Genomic DNA, 18,830 nt, shown 5'->3' with positions numbered 1-18,830 from the left:
AAGCTTACCCTACTCCAGTTAAACCAAACATATGGGAATTTTATGTATGGTTCTTCTGGTAAATAGAGCCTTCTTGTATCATACCAGAGTTGTCCAGAAAGTACCAGCTGTTTTAATTTACCAAATTAAATTTTTTAATTTTGAACACCATCTTCTGATTATTTCTTCATATAATCACCTGCGATGAAAAACTATAAATAACTTGTCTATATCTCTTATCTAAAGTTTAGTTTACACAGCAAATCTAGCTGCAAACAGCTTTAATAGTTTATGATTATTTGTTGCTGTGATACAATGAGGGCAGCCATGTTCTGTTTGTCACAGGCCTGAGGGCTGGAGATGCTATCAGCTTGCCTGTGTGTAAATTCAGTCCCCTCTGCCTCTGAAATCAATGGCTAGTAACCTCCTCCTCCTGCCCAGACTCCACTCCCACAGGCCCCTGCTACCTGGGACTGAGTGCCAAGGCTTTAAAAAAAAAAAAACTGTGGGCGAGGCTTGTTTAGTTTATAGGGAATTAGAGTAGTAGTAAAACAATAAATAAAAGTATTTGGCTTGAGGAATGCCCTATAAACTATATGAAAGGAACACAATTATGCAATGAGTAAAAGTTTATCTCTTTTTACAAGGTTTTCAATTCCTTTGTTGTAGTAACACCACCTATGCGTTGGAGTCATGTTGCAGTGGCTTAAACACAGAGGAAAGCAAAACAAAAAAACAAACCCATAAACGATGATGATTTGCACAATTGCATTAATGTAGAGATAACACTCCCCCTTCCTCATTAGCAGAGTTTTCACTTTAATACAATACATGTATGTGGTTGCATAAAGGGGAGGTGGGGGGAATAAATCAAGACAAGATTTCAAATAGTTTCACAATTTATTACAATGAAGGCAAGAAATATATATACAGTTTAAATATTATAACAAATGAACTTGAAGACGTACAGATCATTTTTTCCTTTTTGCGCCAGTACCGTTTGATTCCTTCCTGTACTGATGCCTGTGAATGAGAAAATGTATTGAAATGTATTTGACAAAGACCAGAGTTGTGCAGCACCACGTCTGAGTACATATAGCTCTTTATTGAATTTAAAAAGGGACTCCACGCTCTAAAATCAAAACTTACCTGGGGCTTTCTCCAGCCCACCGTAGGTCGGGAGGTCCCTCGACGTCTATCTGGCTCTTCTCCCAGGACCTGGTCAGACATTGCTCCCCGGTGGCTACCAGCGACACTGGGCCCGAGTGTCGGGCTCCTCTTCCTGAAAGGTGACGTCAGTACGGCGCATGCACGGTTTAATTGCGCATGCACCGTACTGTCACGCCGGCCGCCATGATGACGACTGACGTCACCTTTCAGGAAGAGGAGCCAGACACTCGAGCCCAGTGTCACGGGGAGCCATTTCTGACCAGGCCCTGGGAGAAGAGCCAGATGGACCTCCCGACCTACGGTGGGCTGGAGAAAGCCCCAGGTAAGTTCAGATTTTGATTTTAAATTAGAGCGCGGAGTCCCTTTAAAAAACAGAGATAGCCGTTAACAGGTATAACCACTTTGTGGCCAGCCCTGCACCTACATTTTCTCCATGCTCAGTGTGGAAAAGCATTTAGCTTTTCCCACAACCTCCCCAGTGTGCATCTCATTACCCTGTCTGCCACCTTTTGTCACTGCCCTTTAAATGAATGCTTTCTATAAAATACACTGAAGAGGGTGTGGGCAGGGTTCACGGAATGAGAATGTGTCAGTGTATACGTATAGTACTATGGGATGAATGGCAATGCATCCACTTGGCAAAAAAAGAGTGCCATGCAAGTTTGTACATTGCAGAAATGTAATTTTGCCTTCTTAAAGCCGAAGTGTATTTGCGAAAATTCAGCTGTAAGTGAGCAACTGTGGTTTCCTACAACGCATCACTGCTCAATATGCAAAATCATCTATATGTTCATGGAAAGAAAGGCTGCGCCATCCAGAACTGCTGATGGGTACTGAGCCTGTAGCTTATAAATTTATAGAGCCACACCAATCTAATGCAGCTGACAAACCTGGACACTGAAGACAGACAAGTATAAACAGGGCCAACATGTCTGTTGGTCTACTGCTATCCGCTCTGGGAAGTTGTCCAGCAGAAAACTAACTGTGAACAGGCCTTAAAGAGGAACTCCAGTGAAAATAATGTAGTAAAAAAAAAAAAAAAAAAGTGCTTCATTTTTACCATAATTATGTAGAGATTTAGTCAGTGTTTGCTCATTGTAAAATATTTCCTCTCCCGGATTTACATTCTGACATTTTTACTGTGGGCAGGTTATGTAGCTGCTCCTAGCTGTTTTAGCTGTCAGAGACAGCTGTAAACAGCTAATTCCTGTCTGTGAACATTGTTACATTGTGGCAGTTTGCCCAGAGTACCGCAGTCCCAGAGCTTCTTGTGGGAGGGGTTTCAGCACAAAATCTGTTCGTGAAAAGGAATAGATTTCTCATGTAAAAGGGGGTATCAGCTACTGATTGGGATAAAGTTCAATTCTAGGTTGGAGTTTCTCTTTAAGGTGGCCACACACACCATACAACTAAGAAAATTTTACACCAATTCGATAATTACAAAATCGGTTGTTCTCCCCCCCCCAAAAAAATCCCCCCTTTTTGAGAAATCTGATTAAAATTTCCCATTTTTATTCAAAAAAGAAGAAGAAGAAGATCTAGAGCAGTGGTCCTCAAACTAAGGCCCGTGGGCCGAATGCGGCCCCCTGAGGGTTTTTAACCGGCCCCCCACTTACTGGACTTATTACTTATGGATACAGTCCACTGCATCTCTAAATAAATCGGTGGCCGTATATATAATAGCTGTGCTGGTTCCATCCATCCACCCACAGGGAAGCCAGCGCAGCAGTCTTTCGCTGCTGTGCTTTGTTGGGGGCATACTATCTCCACATGCTGTGTTCGGGGCATACTATCTGCTTTTGGTTAAATGGGAGAAATAAGTGCTGCACGTGTTAACAGGTAATTGTTTACCCTGCCTAGGTTCAATGTAATGTTTTCTACATCATTTTATGTATACTCCGGCCCCCCAGCAGTCTGAAGTAGGTTGACCCGGCCCTTGACCGAAAAAGTTTGGGGACCCCTGATCTAGAGTGTTGGATTTTATTTTTCTGATCAATTTTTATCAACATTTTATGGTGTGTGGTAGATTGTAAATTACTCAATTTTTGAGTTTAATAATTTTTTTTATAATTGGAGAAAAAAAATTAACATTGTGTGGTACATTGTAACATTTCAAAAATCTGACCAGTCAGAAAACAAGTATTGCAATTCTTGAATTGAAAAGATAAAAAAAAAAAAAAAAAAACATTTGGATGGTGTGTGGCCACCTTTAGACTAGGTTCACACAAATCTGTACAGTTCCATTCCTGTCCTGTCAGTTTTGTATAAGTTTTCTATCAGTTCTAACTCACAGGAAATTAACTGATAGTTTTCTTCAGTTTGCATCAGTTTTCTGACAGAATTGGAACAGAACTGTACATTATCTGCTGCCATATGAACTAAGGGCTCGTTCACACTAGAAGTGCTTTTTCATTTTTTCAAGTGCTGGCGATTTTTCAAAATCGCCCTTTAAGCACTTACACCATGCTTTCCTATGCGCTAGTTCAGATTGGGGCGTCTTTCGTTTTCTGATCTGAAAAGCACTGCATGGACCATTTTTGGGGTGATTCCACCTCAATAGAAGGTATAGGAAAACCGCAAAACGCTCAAAATCCCTTTGTGCAGCCATTGCATTTGCGTTTTTAAGAATAAATACATTGTATTTATTATTTTCCGTTCACTTCCTGACTTGCGTCAGAGTGAATTGAAAAACCGCTATGGAAAAACGCACCACCGAATCCCTAAAAAAAATAACATTTGGCAGCGGAGGACAGCGGCATGGGAGCGATCCGTGCATATGAGGCTGGAGGAAGCGCCAGGTATGTAGAATAGCTTTTCTTTATTTCGTCTCTGGTTCTCTTTACAATGTTTCACCCCGGTCATGCACACAATCGCCATGTTCAGTGCTGGGAAACGCACAAGTGCAGAATATCATATTCAGCTATATCATATAGCTTTGATTTACCACTGCGTTTTATGCTCCACACTGATTTTGCTCTATTGGCAGAAGTCCTATGGCACTACTCCCACTGACTGACATAATGGAATTGTACTGTGTTGATGCAGCACAAAAGCTGTTGAGTAGGTGGTTCAACTGACTAGGGTCAGAATTCTAGCTGATATCTGACCAATATAGATGCTGAATTATAGTGCAGAAATGTTCACAGCATTTATGTACACTGAGCACATTAAAAACAGAAATCCGCAAACCGTTACATTGTTAGGTTGTTCAATACATGCACTGTGGATGAACATGGGAACACTCACCGTGACTGCCACCTCCTTCCACTATTCCACACCCTCCCAAAGGATGGAAGCCAGCCCTCATCAGTTGGGGCATTGTGGTCAAAGTTTGCACCCACTCTGTTCGGAGGGAGCTTCTTTAGTGCCATCTGCTTCTCTGTTGAAAGGGGGAAAAAAAAAAAAAAAGTAATTCAAAATTTGTTCAAAATTGAACTATGACTACATTTATTGTCATTACAGGTCTGAAAAATGTAGAGCAAAAAAAAATTCAGCTTTATAAGCACACATGCATACTACAGTATTCTAATTCATACAGTTCCTCTGAAATCATCATGCAAAAGGATCTGTACTCTTGGCCTGCAATTTACTTTTGAATAGGAGGCAACAAGTCACATAAATGTTGACCTATTAGAAGCATATAAATGACAATTTAACCCTCTGGGCGATACAATTATATCGCCCAGGAAGTGGCGCAGCACTATTTTTTTTTAAATTTTTTGTTTTTTAAATCATGTAGCGAGCCCAGGGCTCGCTACATGATAGCCGCAGCGCAGCGGCATCCCCCCGCCCACTCCGATCGCCTTCGGCGATCAGAGTAAGCAGGAAATCCCGTTCAGAAAGGAATTTCCTGCTGGGCTTCCCCGGTCGCCATGGCGACGGGGCGGGATGACGTCACCGACGTCTTTGACGTCGTGACGTCAGAGGGAGTCCCGATCCACCCCTCAGCGCTGCCTGGCCTGATTGGCCAGGCTGCGCAAGGGGGAGGGGGGGGCTGCGCGGCACGGGGAGCGGCGGCGGATCGGCGGCGATCGGAAGTTACACGCAGCTAGCAAAGTGCTAGCTGCGTGTAACAAAAAAAATTATGCAAATCGGCCCACCAGGGCCTGAGAAATCCTCCTGCGCGATATACCCCGAGCTCAGCTCGGGATTATCGCTCAGGAGGTTAATATTGGCATAGATTGTGTACTGCATCAATTGTGGGATACACTGCTTGCATTTGTCAACTAAGGGCTTGATTCACTAACCAGCGATAAGTGTTAGCGCTGGAGTAAAAAAGTTTTCCAGCGCTAAGCCGGTTAGTGTGCCTTATCTAAACTTAGTGCCCCTTAAGTATTTTGTGCACAGTAAAAGATGCACAAAGCTACTTAAGGGGCACTAGCCTCAGATAAGGCACACTAACCTCAGATAAGGTTAGCGCTGTAGTTTGTGCCCACTAAGTGATGAGGCACACTAACCGGCTTAGTGCCGGTTAGTGAATCAAGGCCTAAGCCTCTTAAAATGAACCTTAAAGGAAATGTCCAAGCAAAATAAAAAAAATGCGTTTCACTTACCTGGTGCTTCTACCAGCCCCATGCAGCCATCCTGTGCCCTCGTAGTCCCTCACTGCTGCTCCAGTCCCCTGCTGGCAGCTTGCCGACCTCGGAGGTCGGCGGGCCGCATTGCGTACATTTTTGCGCATTCCCGTTAGTGCAGAAACACATACATTTTTACGATTTACTGGTTCAATGCGTAAATTTTTACGCATTGAACCAGTAATGCGTAAAAATGTATGTGTTAATGTTCCTGCACTAGCGGGAATGTGTAAAAATGTACGCAATACGGCCCGCTGACCTCAGAGGTTGGCAAGCTGCCAGCAGGGGACTGGAGCAGCAGTGAGTGACTACGAGGGCACAGGATGGCTGCATGGGGCTGGTAGAAGCACCAGGTAAGTGAAACGCATTTTTTTATTTTGCTTGGACATTTCCTTTAATCCTGGGAGGAAAAAAAAAAAATGTCACTTACCTGGGGCTTCCACAAGCCCCCTGCAGCTGTCCTGTGCCCTCATCGCAGCTCCTCGAATGTCATACTGTTTCCAGCCGTGGCTTAGTTTGGTTTTCAGCCGACTGGCAACGCCTCCTCTTTGCCTTCCCCGCCATCAATCGCGGCAGGCGCATGACGAAGAGGATGCGTTGCCGGGGGCCGGAGGACACTCGAGGAGCTGCGATGAGGGCAAATGACAGCTGCAGGGGGCTTGGGGAAGCCCCAGGTAAGTGAAACTTTTCTCCTCCCAGGGTTATGGTTCACTATAAGGAGGAATAGACTCAAGTGCACAAAGCATTTCTGTTTTTTTTTTTGTTTTTGTTTTTTATATAAACGCCCCTATAAGGGAGGTTCATAATGATTTGCAAGTCACAAGGGATTCGGCATCCTCCCTCAGCTTCTGTGGACATTTGTACTACCCAGCAGGGTTTACCTGCACATGCATGCTGTGATGCATGTCAGATGTAGTTCGGGAGATGAGAGCACAGTGCTGTACTTGCATCTGCCGAACTACATCTCCCTGCATGCATTGCAGCGTACACACGCAACCCCTGCCGGAAAGTACAAATGCATACAGAAACTGCTGACAGCTCAAAAAGATGGAGGATCGTGAACCCCCTGCGACACACATAAGAACCTCCCTTATGGGGAGTTTTTTTTTTTTACAGAAATTGTGCTCAGTGCACTTTAACCTCTCCCAAACGAAGATAATAGAAGTCTATGCTCAGTTTTGATTGGCTTATCCCTGCCAGGGTGTAAATTTCAATGTCTCGGCGCTGCATGCTTTACCACTATCGCTGCTCCATCACCACTAAACTCAGCTAATCTAATTGCAGCTAACCTGTGTACTCCAGTTGGAAGCCAAATTTAGTTGGTTACTGAGACAGAGCCAATCACAATCAAATAGACAAAAAAAAAAAGTCTCTGGTCCTTAAAGGTATATGAAGGTTGCCATATTTATTTCTTTTTAAACAATACAAGTTGCCTGGCAGACCTACTGAGAATTCTGGTGAGTAGTGTGAAAATCACACACAAATATGGCAGCCTCCATATTCCTCTCACTTCAGGAGACCTTTAATAAAAAGTTAATGAAAGACTTTCAGACACTTAAAGGGTACCTATAGTGGGTGCTGGGGGGGGGGGGGGGAGGCTAAGTTCCTATACTTGCACAATTTAAATTAACGTTCACACACACCCATCCAGTCAGAAGTTAAAATAAACAGATCTCAGCTGATCTAGAGTCTGGGCTCTTATACAGCAAATCACATTTGCAATGACATTTTCTTTGCGATTTTGTTGCAAACCTCCTGCAACTGCATTTTGTGATATTTTCTAGATGCTAGGAATACAAAGAGAAAACACAGAAAAAAGATGCATTATGCAGGACTTTTGCGATCAAGCAAAGTCAGATTACAATCAGATCGTCCTAGTTATAAGGGTTGCTGTGCTGTTCATTATTTTGCTGATGTCTTTGCCTTTTCCATGCAGTTGGAAAATGCAGCAAAATACGTGTAGTATAATACAGCCCTTATTCAAGGGTGCTGCACATAGCAACACAACACTAAAGCACTAACCATTCAGCAATCCTTTATGTTCTGATATGCTTATGACAGCAGTCAGTGTTTGCTGCCTGATGGCCACTTTTGAAATTATTCAGTCCACGTTTGCAGGATAACTTCTGTGCTTCAGCTTAGGGGAACCCTCATAAAATCAGCCTAATTTGGCAAACAGCATTGTGTGAAATTACCCCAGATGCCAAGTATGTAAATAAAGTACAAAGTATGCTTACGGTGTTTTATAAAGTCATCCAGTGCTGGTCCAATCTCTTGTTTTTCTGTGTCATCTTCATCAGGCATCATCCATGGAGGGACAGCACCTTCAGTTTTAATGAAAAAGAAGTTACAGGATGTATTCTTATTAAACCATGGCAGGGCTCTGATAGTTAAATCTAGTGGAAATCTATAAGGCCCGGGTTCACACCTGCAATTAAGTGGCAAACGGATCTGTGAAAACTGATCTGATCACCGGTCGATCGGATCAGTTTTCACTCTGTTGCTGTTCAGCTGCTTCCCTTCGGTTTCCCAACATCCCCCAGTTTTGCACCTTAGAATGGTCCGTTTCTTCACTGGTGTGAAAAAACGTTCCGTTTTCTCATCGCCCCCAACGCAGCACTTCAGCATCCATTTCCGTTCCACTTGGCTCAACAGCATGGAAAAATTGCTGCAGGAAGGAAAGTTGCGTTCCGTTCAGCAGATCGTGCAGTTCGATTGGACGGATGTGAACGGGTCCATAAGCTAACACTGGATCCATTCGCATCCGTTCCAATTTGTTCCCTTCCGATCCGGGAACGGACCATGTTATAGTGCTAATGTGAACCAAGCCTAAGTGTATTGCAACGTTAAAACCAGAACAACTCATCATGATTGGAGATGGTGAATGAGATGATCATTATTCCGGCTTACAAGCAAACTGCTGCATGGAATTTGGTCCAACACACTTCCTGACAGTTTTCCTAACTGCATACAATTTTTATTTAGGCTGGAATTACAGTGGCTTGCAAAAGTATTCGGCCCCCTTGAAGTTTTCTACATTTTATCACATTACTGCCACAAACATGAATCAATTTTATTGGAATTACACATGAAAGGCCAATACAAAGTGGTGTACACGTGAGAAGTGTAACAAAACTCATACATCATTCCAAACATTTTTTTTTACAAATAAATAACTGCAAAGTGGGGTGTGCGTAATTATTCAGCCCCCTGATTCAATACTTTGTAGAACCACCTTTTGCTGCAATTACAGCTGCAAGTCTTTTAGGGTATGTCTCTACCAGCTTTGCACATAGAGACTGAAATCCTTGCCCATTCTTTGCAAAACAGCTCCAGCTCAGTCAGATTAGATGGACAGCGTTTGTGATCAGCAGTTTTTAGATCTTGCCACAGATGTGATTGGATTTAGATCTGGACTTTGACTGGGCCATTCTAACACATGGATATGTTTTGTTGTAAACCATTCCATTGTTGCCCTGGCTTTATGTTTAGGGTCGTTCTGCTGGAAGGTGAACCTCCGCCCCAGTCTCAAGTCTTTTGCAGACTCCAAGAGGTTTACAGATTGCCCTGTATTTGGCTCCATCCCATCTTCCCATCAACTCTGAACAGCTTCCCTGTCCCTGCTGAAGAGAAGCACCCCCAGAACATGATGCTGCCACCACATTTCACAGTGGGGTTGGTGTGTTCAGAGTGATGTGCAGTGTTAGTTTTCCGCCACACATAGCATTTTGGTCTCATCTGACCAGATCACCTTCTTCCACATGTTTACTGTGTCCCCCACATGGCTTGTGGCAAACTGCGAATGGGACTTATGCTTTTCTGTTAACAATGGCTTTCTTCTTGCCACTCTTCCATAAAGGCCAACTTTGTGCAGTGCAGGACTAATAGCTGTCCTATGGACAGATTCCCCCACAAGAGCTGTAGATCTCTGCAGCTCGTCCAGAGTCACCATGGGCCTCTTGGCTGCATTTCTGATCAGCGCTCTCCTTGTTCGGCCTGTGAGTTTAAGTGGATGGCCTTGTCATGGTAGGTTTACAGTTGTGCCATACTCCTTCCATTTCTGAATGATCGCTTCAACAGTGCTCCGTGGGATGTTCAAGGCTTTGGAAATTTTTGTAGCCTAAGGGTGCTTACACACATCAGACTATAGTCTTTGGAAAATGAAAGATCACAGACCAATCTTACCACCCTTCATGTAGTATGAGAGCCATACCTTCACAGTCTTTTCTATGGAGCTGAACTCCCAATCAGATAGAAATCTTTGCAAGATGCTGCACACACAGATGCTGTACAGACACAAAAGATCAGTAGCTGCAAAACATCTGTTCCTGCCAAAAATCGATTCCTGCAAATTGCAATGATAGTCTATGAGATCTGCAGATCATCATACACACATGATTTAACTGACATTCATCTGCAGATTAAGCAATCATCTGCAGATCTGAAAATCCATCCTGGTAGATCTGATCTGCAGATGAATGTCAGTCGAATCATGTGTGTATGATGATCTGCAGATCTCATAGACTATCATTGCAATTTGCAGGAATGGATTTTTGGCAGGAACAGATCTTTTGCAGATACTGATCTTTTGTGTCTGTACAGCATCTGTGTGTGCAGCATCTTGCAAAGTTTTTTTTTCTGATGTGGAGTTCAGCTCCATAGAAAAGACTGTGTAGAGTATGGCTCTCATACTACATGAAGGGTGGTAAGAGTGGTCTGTGATCTTTCATTTTCCAAAGACTATAGTCTGATGTGTGTATGCACCTTAAGCCTGCTTTAAATTTCTCAACTTTATCCCTGACCTGTCTGGTGTGTTCTTTGGACTTCATGGTGTTGTTGCTCCCAATATTCTCTTGGACAACCTGAGGCCGTCACAGAGCAGCTGTATTTGTACGGACATTAGATTACACACAGGTGCACATTTTAGTCATTAGCACTCATCCGGCAATGTCTATGGGCAACTGGCTGCACGCAGACAAAAGGGGGCTGAATAATTATGCACACCCCACTTTGCAGTTATTTGTAAAAAAAGTTTGGAATGATGTAGGATTTTCTTTCCACTTCTCAAATGTACACCACTTTGTATTGGTCTTTCATGTGGAATTCCAATAAAATTGATTCAGGTTTGTGGCAGTAATATGACAAAATGTGGAAAACTTCAAGGGGGCCGAATACTTTTGCAAGCCACTGTATGAATAGAGATGGTAAATGAGATGCGAATGAGTGATCGGATGTATAACGTGCACTCAGATATCAATGGCTTCCTCTCTAGCAGTTATGGAAGCAAATTCTTAGTGGACATTACTGTTGACCCCACAGTAAAGTGCACTGTATGTTCTGGAAATTAAGCAGAGTGTCTGTATGACAATTGGGACAAGCGGTCGACTGAAATGACCAGAAACAATGGTTTTGGTGACAGATTAAAATCAGTAATTAAGCAGTTTATTGAAACAGGAGAATAAGGACACATTGCAGCAACGTTTCAGAGCCCTCATCTCTTTGCTCAAGCGGTTTTCAGGACTGGCATGTTTATGCTCTTGCATGTAAAACAAAAAACAAACAAACAAACAAAAAAAAACACCATCATTAACCACTTAAGCCCAACTGGACGAAAATTTTCGTCCAGTTAGGCTGTGCGTGCTCCCGCGGGTCGCGCGCGCTCCCGCGGTCCCCCCCCCCCCCCCCATGCGCGCCCCCGCTGCTGGCCGCTAGCCCACCGATCAGTGAAAGGGATTATAAATCCCTTTCGCTGATCGGACCCCCCCGGAGAAAAGCCGACAGTGTCTCTTCAGACGCTGCGGCTTTTCTGAGCTCTGGTCTCCTTTCTTCTGCCTGGGAGCGAAATCGATCGCTCCCAGGACTTTTTGATTCTGGCCATCTTGTGGCCAAATAGCAAATTACAACCAAAACACACTTGGTATTAAATAAATACGATTAAATACATTAAAAAAAACCCTGTTTACCTCCCACACCAAAAAATACCCACATACAAGTTTAAATAATAAAAAAAAAAAAAATTGCAATAAAAAAAAAAAACATAAATAGTTACCTAAGGGTCTGAACTTTTTAAATATGCATGTCAAAGGAGTACATCAATATGATTTAATAAATTATGGGCTTCTAAATAGTGATGGACGCAAATTGAAAAAATGCACCTTTATTTCCAAATAAAATATTGTCGCCATACATTGTGATAGGGACATAATTTTAACGGTGTAATACCAGGGGCATATGGGCAAATACAATACATGAGTTTCAATTATGGAGGCATGTATTATTTTAAAACTATAATGGCTGAAAACTGAGAAATAATGAATTTTTTCCGTTTTTTTCTTATTCTTCCTGTTAAAATGCATTTACAGTAAAGTGGCTCTTAGCAAAATGTACCACCCACAGAAAGCCTAATTGGTGGCGGAAAAAACAAGATATAGATCAATTCATTGTGATGAGTAGTGATAAAGTTATAGGCAAATGAATGGGGGGTGAAAGTTGCTCGGATGTAAAAAAATTTCAACCCTTCGGGCTTAAAGAGACACTGAAGCGAGACTAAATCTCGCTTCAGGTCTTATATATAGCAGGGGCACGTGTGCCCCTGCTAAAACGCCGCTATCCCGCGGCTTAACGGGGGTCCCTTCACCCCCAACCCACCCCCCGCAAACCTGGGTCGGAAAAAGGTCGCTGGAGCTGATCTTCCTGGAGGCAGGGCTAACGGCTGCAGCCCTGCCTCCAGTCGCGTCTATCAGACGCGCATCGCCGCCTCTCCCCCGCCCCTCTCAGTGAAGGAAGACTGAGAGGGGCGGGGGAGAGGCGGAGGTACGCGTCTGACAGACGCGCATGGGGCAGGGCTGCGGCGGTTAGCCCTGCCCCAACCAGGAAGCGCTCCCCCGCTGCTCGGAGGGGGTTTGGGGGGACAGGGACCCCCGTTAAGCCGCGCTATAGCGGCGTTTTAGCAGGGGCACGCATGCCCCTGCTAGCTATGAGGTCTGAAGCGAGATCTATTCTCGCTTCAGACTCTCTTTAAGTGGTTAAAGACAACATTCAAATTCCTCACCTGTATGAAGGTTGCCCATGCTGGAATCCATCTACAATAATAATGAAAACATTACAAAAGGAGTTTCAGAGAGGTTTTAAAGGGGATGTACAGTTGGGTTCATAAATATTTGTACAGAGACAATTTTTTTCTAATTTTGGTCCTGTGTACATTACCACAGAGAATTTGCAAGTGAAACAACTCAGATGCAGTTGAAGTGCAGACTTTAATTTTTAATTCAGTGGAGTGTACAAAATGATAGTATAAAATGTGAAGCAAATAATGAATGTCAGGGGCTCAAAAGTAATTGGACAATTGACTCAAAGGCTATTTCATTGGTCAGGTGTGGGTTAGTCCGTCGTTATGTCATTATCAATGAAGCAGATACAAGTCATGGAGTTGATTTGAGGTGTGGTGCTTGTAGGTGGTCAGATAACATGCGTCAAAGGAGTTCTACAATGCAGGTAAAAGAAGCCATCCTTAAAGTGACAGATATGTGGGGGGGGGGGGGGGGGGAAGATTAGGAATAAAATATACATACATAGGGGTTCCTTCAGACCCCTCCGGCCTCATCACTCCCAATGCGTCCTCTTCTCTATCCCATATCGTCCGCAATTGGTTTGTACCGGCGGAACAGAGAGGGAGAAGGACGGCGTGGGTATGATTACGCCGAAGGGGGCTAAAGGTATGTATATTTTATTGGGGGGGTCCCTATCTCTGGTACAAATTAAGCTGCGAAAATCAGAAAGGAGGGGGGGGGGGGGGGGGAGAACCACATTGAGACACTGCTACAATATTACAAGTGGCAAGATCTAGCTTGGTACATCCTGAGAAAGAAAGCAAGCACTGTTGAAGGGAGCAAAGCAAAAAGACCTGGACGTCCACAGAAGACAACAGTGGTTGATGATCGTAGAATTATTTCCATGGTGAAGAGAAACCCCTTCACAACAGCCAACCAAGTGAACACTCTCCACCAGGGGGTAGGCATATTGATATCCAAGTCTACCATAAAGAGAAGCCTGCATGAAAGTAAATAGAGGGTGCATCGCTAGGTGCAAGCCACTCAGCCTCAATAGGAAGGCTAGGCTGGACTTCGCTAAAGAACATCTAAAAAAAACAAAACAAAAAAAAACCCTCTACCAGAATGATGGCAAGACAAAATTATGGAGAAGGCATGAGAACAACTCATTATCCAAAGCATAATACATCATCTGTCAAAGATGGTGAAGGCAGTGTGATGTTTCGGCGTGCATGGCTGACAGTGGCACTGGGACATTAGTGTTTATTGATGAGACACAGGACAGCGGATTCATGATACAGATGGTCAATGACCCAAATCATACAGCCAAAGCAACCCAGGAGTTTATTAAAACAAAGTGCAAAATTCTTGAACAGGCAAGGAGGAAACCCAGCAACCAAGTATTACAAATGAACACTTTCCGTCCAGTTTTTCACATTTTATGCAATAGTTTTGTTTACCCCACTAAATTAACCTTTTCGGGACCGGCCACCTACCCCCCCTTAAGGACCAGGCATTTTGCGCGGGAAGGGGGTGCGCGCGTTTGGGGGGGGGTCAGGCGGCCGGATCCCGTGTGTGGCTGGCTAGAGTGGTGTCCCCCATGGTGGCCTGTGCCTCCCCCTTCTGCCCGCAGCCTTCACTTACCTTCCAGCGATGAGCCGCACGGGACCCTCTTCTCCGGCCGGCATCTCCGTTCTGTCTGAAGATCAGTTCCGGGTCGCGGCTTGATGACGTCATCAAGCCGGGACCCGGCGCTGACGTCAGACGGAGCGGAGATGCCGGCCAGAGCGGAGGGGGGTGCCGATCGTCGCTGGAACGGCAGGGAGGTGAGTGGATCCTCTTCTTTTCCCCCCTGCCGCCGCAGCTGTCAAACTGATCACTACGATCCGACGGCGATCGTAGTGATCACGTGATCAGCAGCCATACGCGATGGCTGCTGATCACTCGGGGGAGATGTCGGCTGTCATATGACAGCTTAATCTCCCCCTCCGGGTGCGCACGATCGCGTCGGGAGCGGAAATTGCGGGCCGGCGTAGATCCTACGCCGCATCAGGCTAGAACAGCCACAAGTGCGGCGTAGGATCTCATTAACATGGTCCCGAAAAGGTTAAAGCTAAATCTGTGTTTTTCAACTACATCTGGGTTGTGTCATTTAAAATTCATGGTGGCAATGTACAGAACCAAAATTAGGAAGGAAAAAAAAATAAATAAAAATTAAACCCATTTTAGTTCCTGGACGTAGAAACTACGTCCAGGAACCATGCGTGCTCCCGCGGCCGATTGCATGCGCACTCCCGGCCCGCGGTTCGTTAGCCAGGTAATCAGTGAAAAAAAAAAAGTAAATATTTACCTAAGGGTCTAAACTTTTTAGATATCAATGTAAAGATGAAATATTTCTATTTTTTTTATTTTAAACTTGTAAATAGTGATAGATGCAAAACGGAAAAAAAATGCACCTTTATTTCCAAATAAAATATTGTCGCCATACATTGTGATAGGGACATAATTTTAACGGTGTAATAACCGGGACATATGGGCAAACACAATACGCGAGTTTCAATTATGGAGGCATGTATTATTTTACAGCTATAATGGCTGAGAAATGAAAAAAAAAATTTTTCCGTTTTTTCTTATTCTTCCTGTTAAAATGCATTTACAGTAAAGTGGCTCTTAGCAAAATGTACCCCCCAAAGAAAGCCTAATTGGTGGCGGAAAAAACAAGATATAGATCAGTTCATTGTGATAAGTAGTGATAAAGTTATAGGCTTCCAACAGTAAGACAACCAGCACAGATTTGTCACTTGGACACACTTATTGAGGCGAGTCCTATAAGAAATCACACATGGTATAAGGCTAAAGTCCTCTAACCGGCGTGATGTGTGGATCTGAAGTCTGAGAACATTTATGAACATGTATTGGCTTTCAGTTCTGACAATACAAAGGTGTGGTCCCCTTTTATGTGAGAACATTTCTGTATCAATCATGTAGCTGCTCTTAAGAACCTACTTTTGCCTCTACAGCAGCAGCCTTGTGCTATAAAACATGTGGCAGCCCAAGAGTCTTGGCTTTTAAAAGTTAATAGAAATGTTGAGCATTTTCACTTCACATGTCCCGCAGCAGAGCGAGAAACACTATATAAAACATGGGTATACTGAGACTATGGATTTTAGGGCATCACTGCACTTGCGCTTGCCCAGCTGCGCGCGTCCTACAGCAAGCAACCACAGCCAGGAGTGCTCTGCGCATTACGTAATCGTGACATGTGCAGAGCGCTTTTGGCCGTGCGCTGTAGCAGGCGCAGTGATGCCCGACTCTAGCGACCCGGGAAGAGGCTGTCAGAGGGGCTTTAGATATGAAAGGAGGCGGCAGAGGAGAACAGGGGGGGGGGGGGGGGGGGGAGCAGACGGCATCAGGACAGCTCCCCCCCATTCATGCCTGTTTCTCCCCCATTTCTCCTAATACTTTGGGCTCTGGTATCCTTCACACTTGAGCGTTTTGCTGCGATTTTGGCAAAACGCTCAAACGCTAGCGCTAGTGCAATGAAACCCTATGGGCCTGTTCTTACTTGGGTGATTTAAACTAATCGCCGCAAATCGCCCAAAAACACAACGCAAATGCGTAGCCTGCACCATTTTCAGGCGATTTCCCGGCGATCGCATTTCAGTGCTATAGAAGCGGTAAACGCGATCGCAAAAAAAAAAAAAAGTGTGAATAGTGATTTTTTTTTTGCAAAATCGCCCTAGAAAAAGCACTAGCGTTTTGCGATCAGCAAGTGTGAATGGGCCCTTAAGGTGAAAAATAACAATAAAAGGAATAGATAATACTACATAAAAGAAATAAAGCCAGCATTCAGTTTCACTTTAGTTTAAAAGTGCTTAAAAAAATACTTCAAAATGTTCACTATTTATTGCACAGTATTGCATTATCAACAACATCCCTGCCAGAGACTAGAGCGAGAACTACCTGATGACCAATGTATGTGAGAGATGCCATTGAAGACGACTGCTCAGGCTCATTGCTTTCACTACTGTGACCAGCTGTTGCATTGCTGGTGAAAAGGGAAAGAAAAAAATGTTACTGTCATTTCTGGAGTCAGTGAGCATGACGTTCTGCCACAAAACAAAGTAACCCCAAAACAGCAATTTCAGCTGCATGAAGATTAAAAACAAGTTGTATAGAGCCTCGAGATGGGCCAATCAAAATCACTGCATTTCATTGGCTCAATTCCAAGCTGCATATGATTAACCATTAAAGGTGCATGCATGGAGGAATTATTAATTTACAATTTCCATGGCTGAACTTTGTGCCTCAGCGCATGTAATCAAATTTCAAGACAGGATTTTAACTGTAGAAGCCTCATTTCACACAGAAAATGTAATATTTGAGTACTCTGGTTACTATATTATTGGATCTTTGCCTGGAAAACCGTTTTAATACAAACCTGTAGAAAGTAGGTAAAATTACTGCCTTTTTCTTTAGTGGGAGGCCTCTGGATGACCCAGGAGTCTATGTCCACCTCACCACAGCTAGCCAGGACTCTCTTTGTGGCTGCGCTCCCATTTACACTCACCTAAAGGATTATTTGGAACACCTGTTCGATTTCTCATTAATGCAATTATCTAATCAACCAAATCACATGGCAGTTGCTTCAATGCATTTAGGGGTGTGGTCTGGGTCAAGACAATCTACTGAAATCCAAACTGAATGTCACAATGGGAAAGAAAGGTGATTTAAGCAATTTTGAGCATGGCATGGTTGTTGGTGCCAGATGGGCCGGTCTGAGTATTTCACAATCTGCTCAATTACTAAGATTTTCATGCACAATCATTTCTACGGTTTTCAAAGAATGGTGTGAAAAGAGAAAAACATCCAGTATGTGGCAGTCCTGTGGGCAAAAATGGCTTGTTGATGCTAGAGGTCAGAGGAGAATGGGCCGTCTGATTTAAGCTGATAGAAGAGCAATGTTGACTGAAATAACCACTCATTACAACCGAGGTATGCAGCAAAGCATTTGTGAAGCCACAACATGAACAACCTTGAGGCGAATAGGCTACAACAGCAGAATACCCCACCGGGTTCCACTCATCTCCACTACACACAGGAAAAATTAGGCTACAATTTGCACGAAAATTGGACAGTTGAAGACTGAAAAAAATGTTGCCTGGTCTGAGGACTCTCGATAGAGTCAGAATTTGGCGTAATCAGAATGAGAACATGGATCCATCATACCTTGTTACCATATTGGAGGCTGGTGGTGGTCGAGTAATGGTGTGGGGGATGTTTTCTTGGCACACTTTAGGCCCCTTAGTGCCAATTGGGTATCTTAAATTCCACAGGCTACCTGAGCATTGCTTCTGACCATGTCCACACCTTCATGACAACCATGTACCCATCCTCTGATGGCTACTTCCAGCAGGATAATGCACCAATTCAAATTGGTTTCTTGAACATGACAATGAGTTCACTGTACTAAAATGGCCCCCACAGTCACCAGATCTCTACCCAATAGAGCATCTTTGGAATGTGATGGAACGGGAGCTTCGTGCCCTGGATGTGCATCCCACACATCTCCATCAACTGCAAGATGCTATCCTATCAATATGGGCCAACATTTCTAAAGAATGCTTTCAGCTCCTTGTTGAATCAATGCCACATAGAATTAAGGCAGTTCTGAAGGCGAAAGGGGGTCAAATTAGTATGGTGTTCCTAATAATCCTTAGGTGAGTATGTATGAGTGCAGCTGTACTCTGCATGTGAGGAAAAAGACATGCATGAGTGGCTTTGTGCTACTGCGCAGGCCGTACTCATACAGAGAGTGAAGTACAGTCATGACAACATATCAGACAAGCTCTTGTTGGATATGTTCAGAGGGACCCTGCATAGGAATGGTTAGGTCATCGATGGATAAGGAAACCTCTGAACTATCCGGAGACTTCCCTATACTGAAGTATCTTTACAGGTTCTCTTTGAAGAAAACCTGTAACTAAAAAAGAAAGTTCCCCTGGGGGGTACTCACCTCGGGTGGTGGATGCCTCTGGATCCTATCGAGGCTTCCCCC

At 43.9% G+C, this 18,830-nt stretch overlaps 1 protein-coding gene across 2 annotated transcripts in view; it reads right to left on the bottom strand.

Annotated features, from left to right (window-relative positions):
• Positions 1-860: 860 nt before the first annotated feature.
• CENATAC (centrosomal AT-AC splicing factor) overlaps positions 861-18,830 on the bottom strand; it is a 40,197-nt gene continuing 22,227 nt past the window's right edge. For both annotated transcript variants that reach the window (XM_068240841.1, XM_068240840.1), the window contains 5 exons: positions 16,736-16,820; positions 12,775-12,805; positions 7,961-8,047; positions 4,396-4,528; positions 861-1,002 (listed from right to left, as the gene is read on the bottom strand). In XM_068240841.1, coding sequence (XP_068096942.1) covers positions 951-1,002; positions 4,396-4,528; positions 7,961-8,047; positions 12,775-12,805; positions 16,736-16,820 — 388 coding nt within the window. In that variant the 3' untranslated portion in view covers positions 861-950. The remainder of the gene's footprint in view (positions 1,003-4,395; positions 4,529-7,960; positions 8,048-12,774; positions 12,806-16,735; positions 16,821-18,830) is intronic.

Source organism: Hyperolius riggenbachi, chromosome 6, assembly GCF_040937935.1.
Source record: "Hyperolius riggenbachi isolate aHypRig1 chromosome 6, aHypRig1.pri, whole genome shotgun sequence".
In the NCBI taxonomy this organism is placed as follows: domain Eukaryota; kingdom Metazoa; phylum Chordata; class Amphibia; order Anura; family Hyperoliidae; genus Hyperolius; species Hyperolius riggenbachi.
This window is presented reverse-complemented; position numbering and strand designations above follow the sequence as displayed.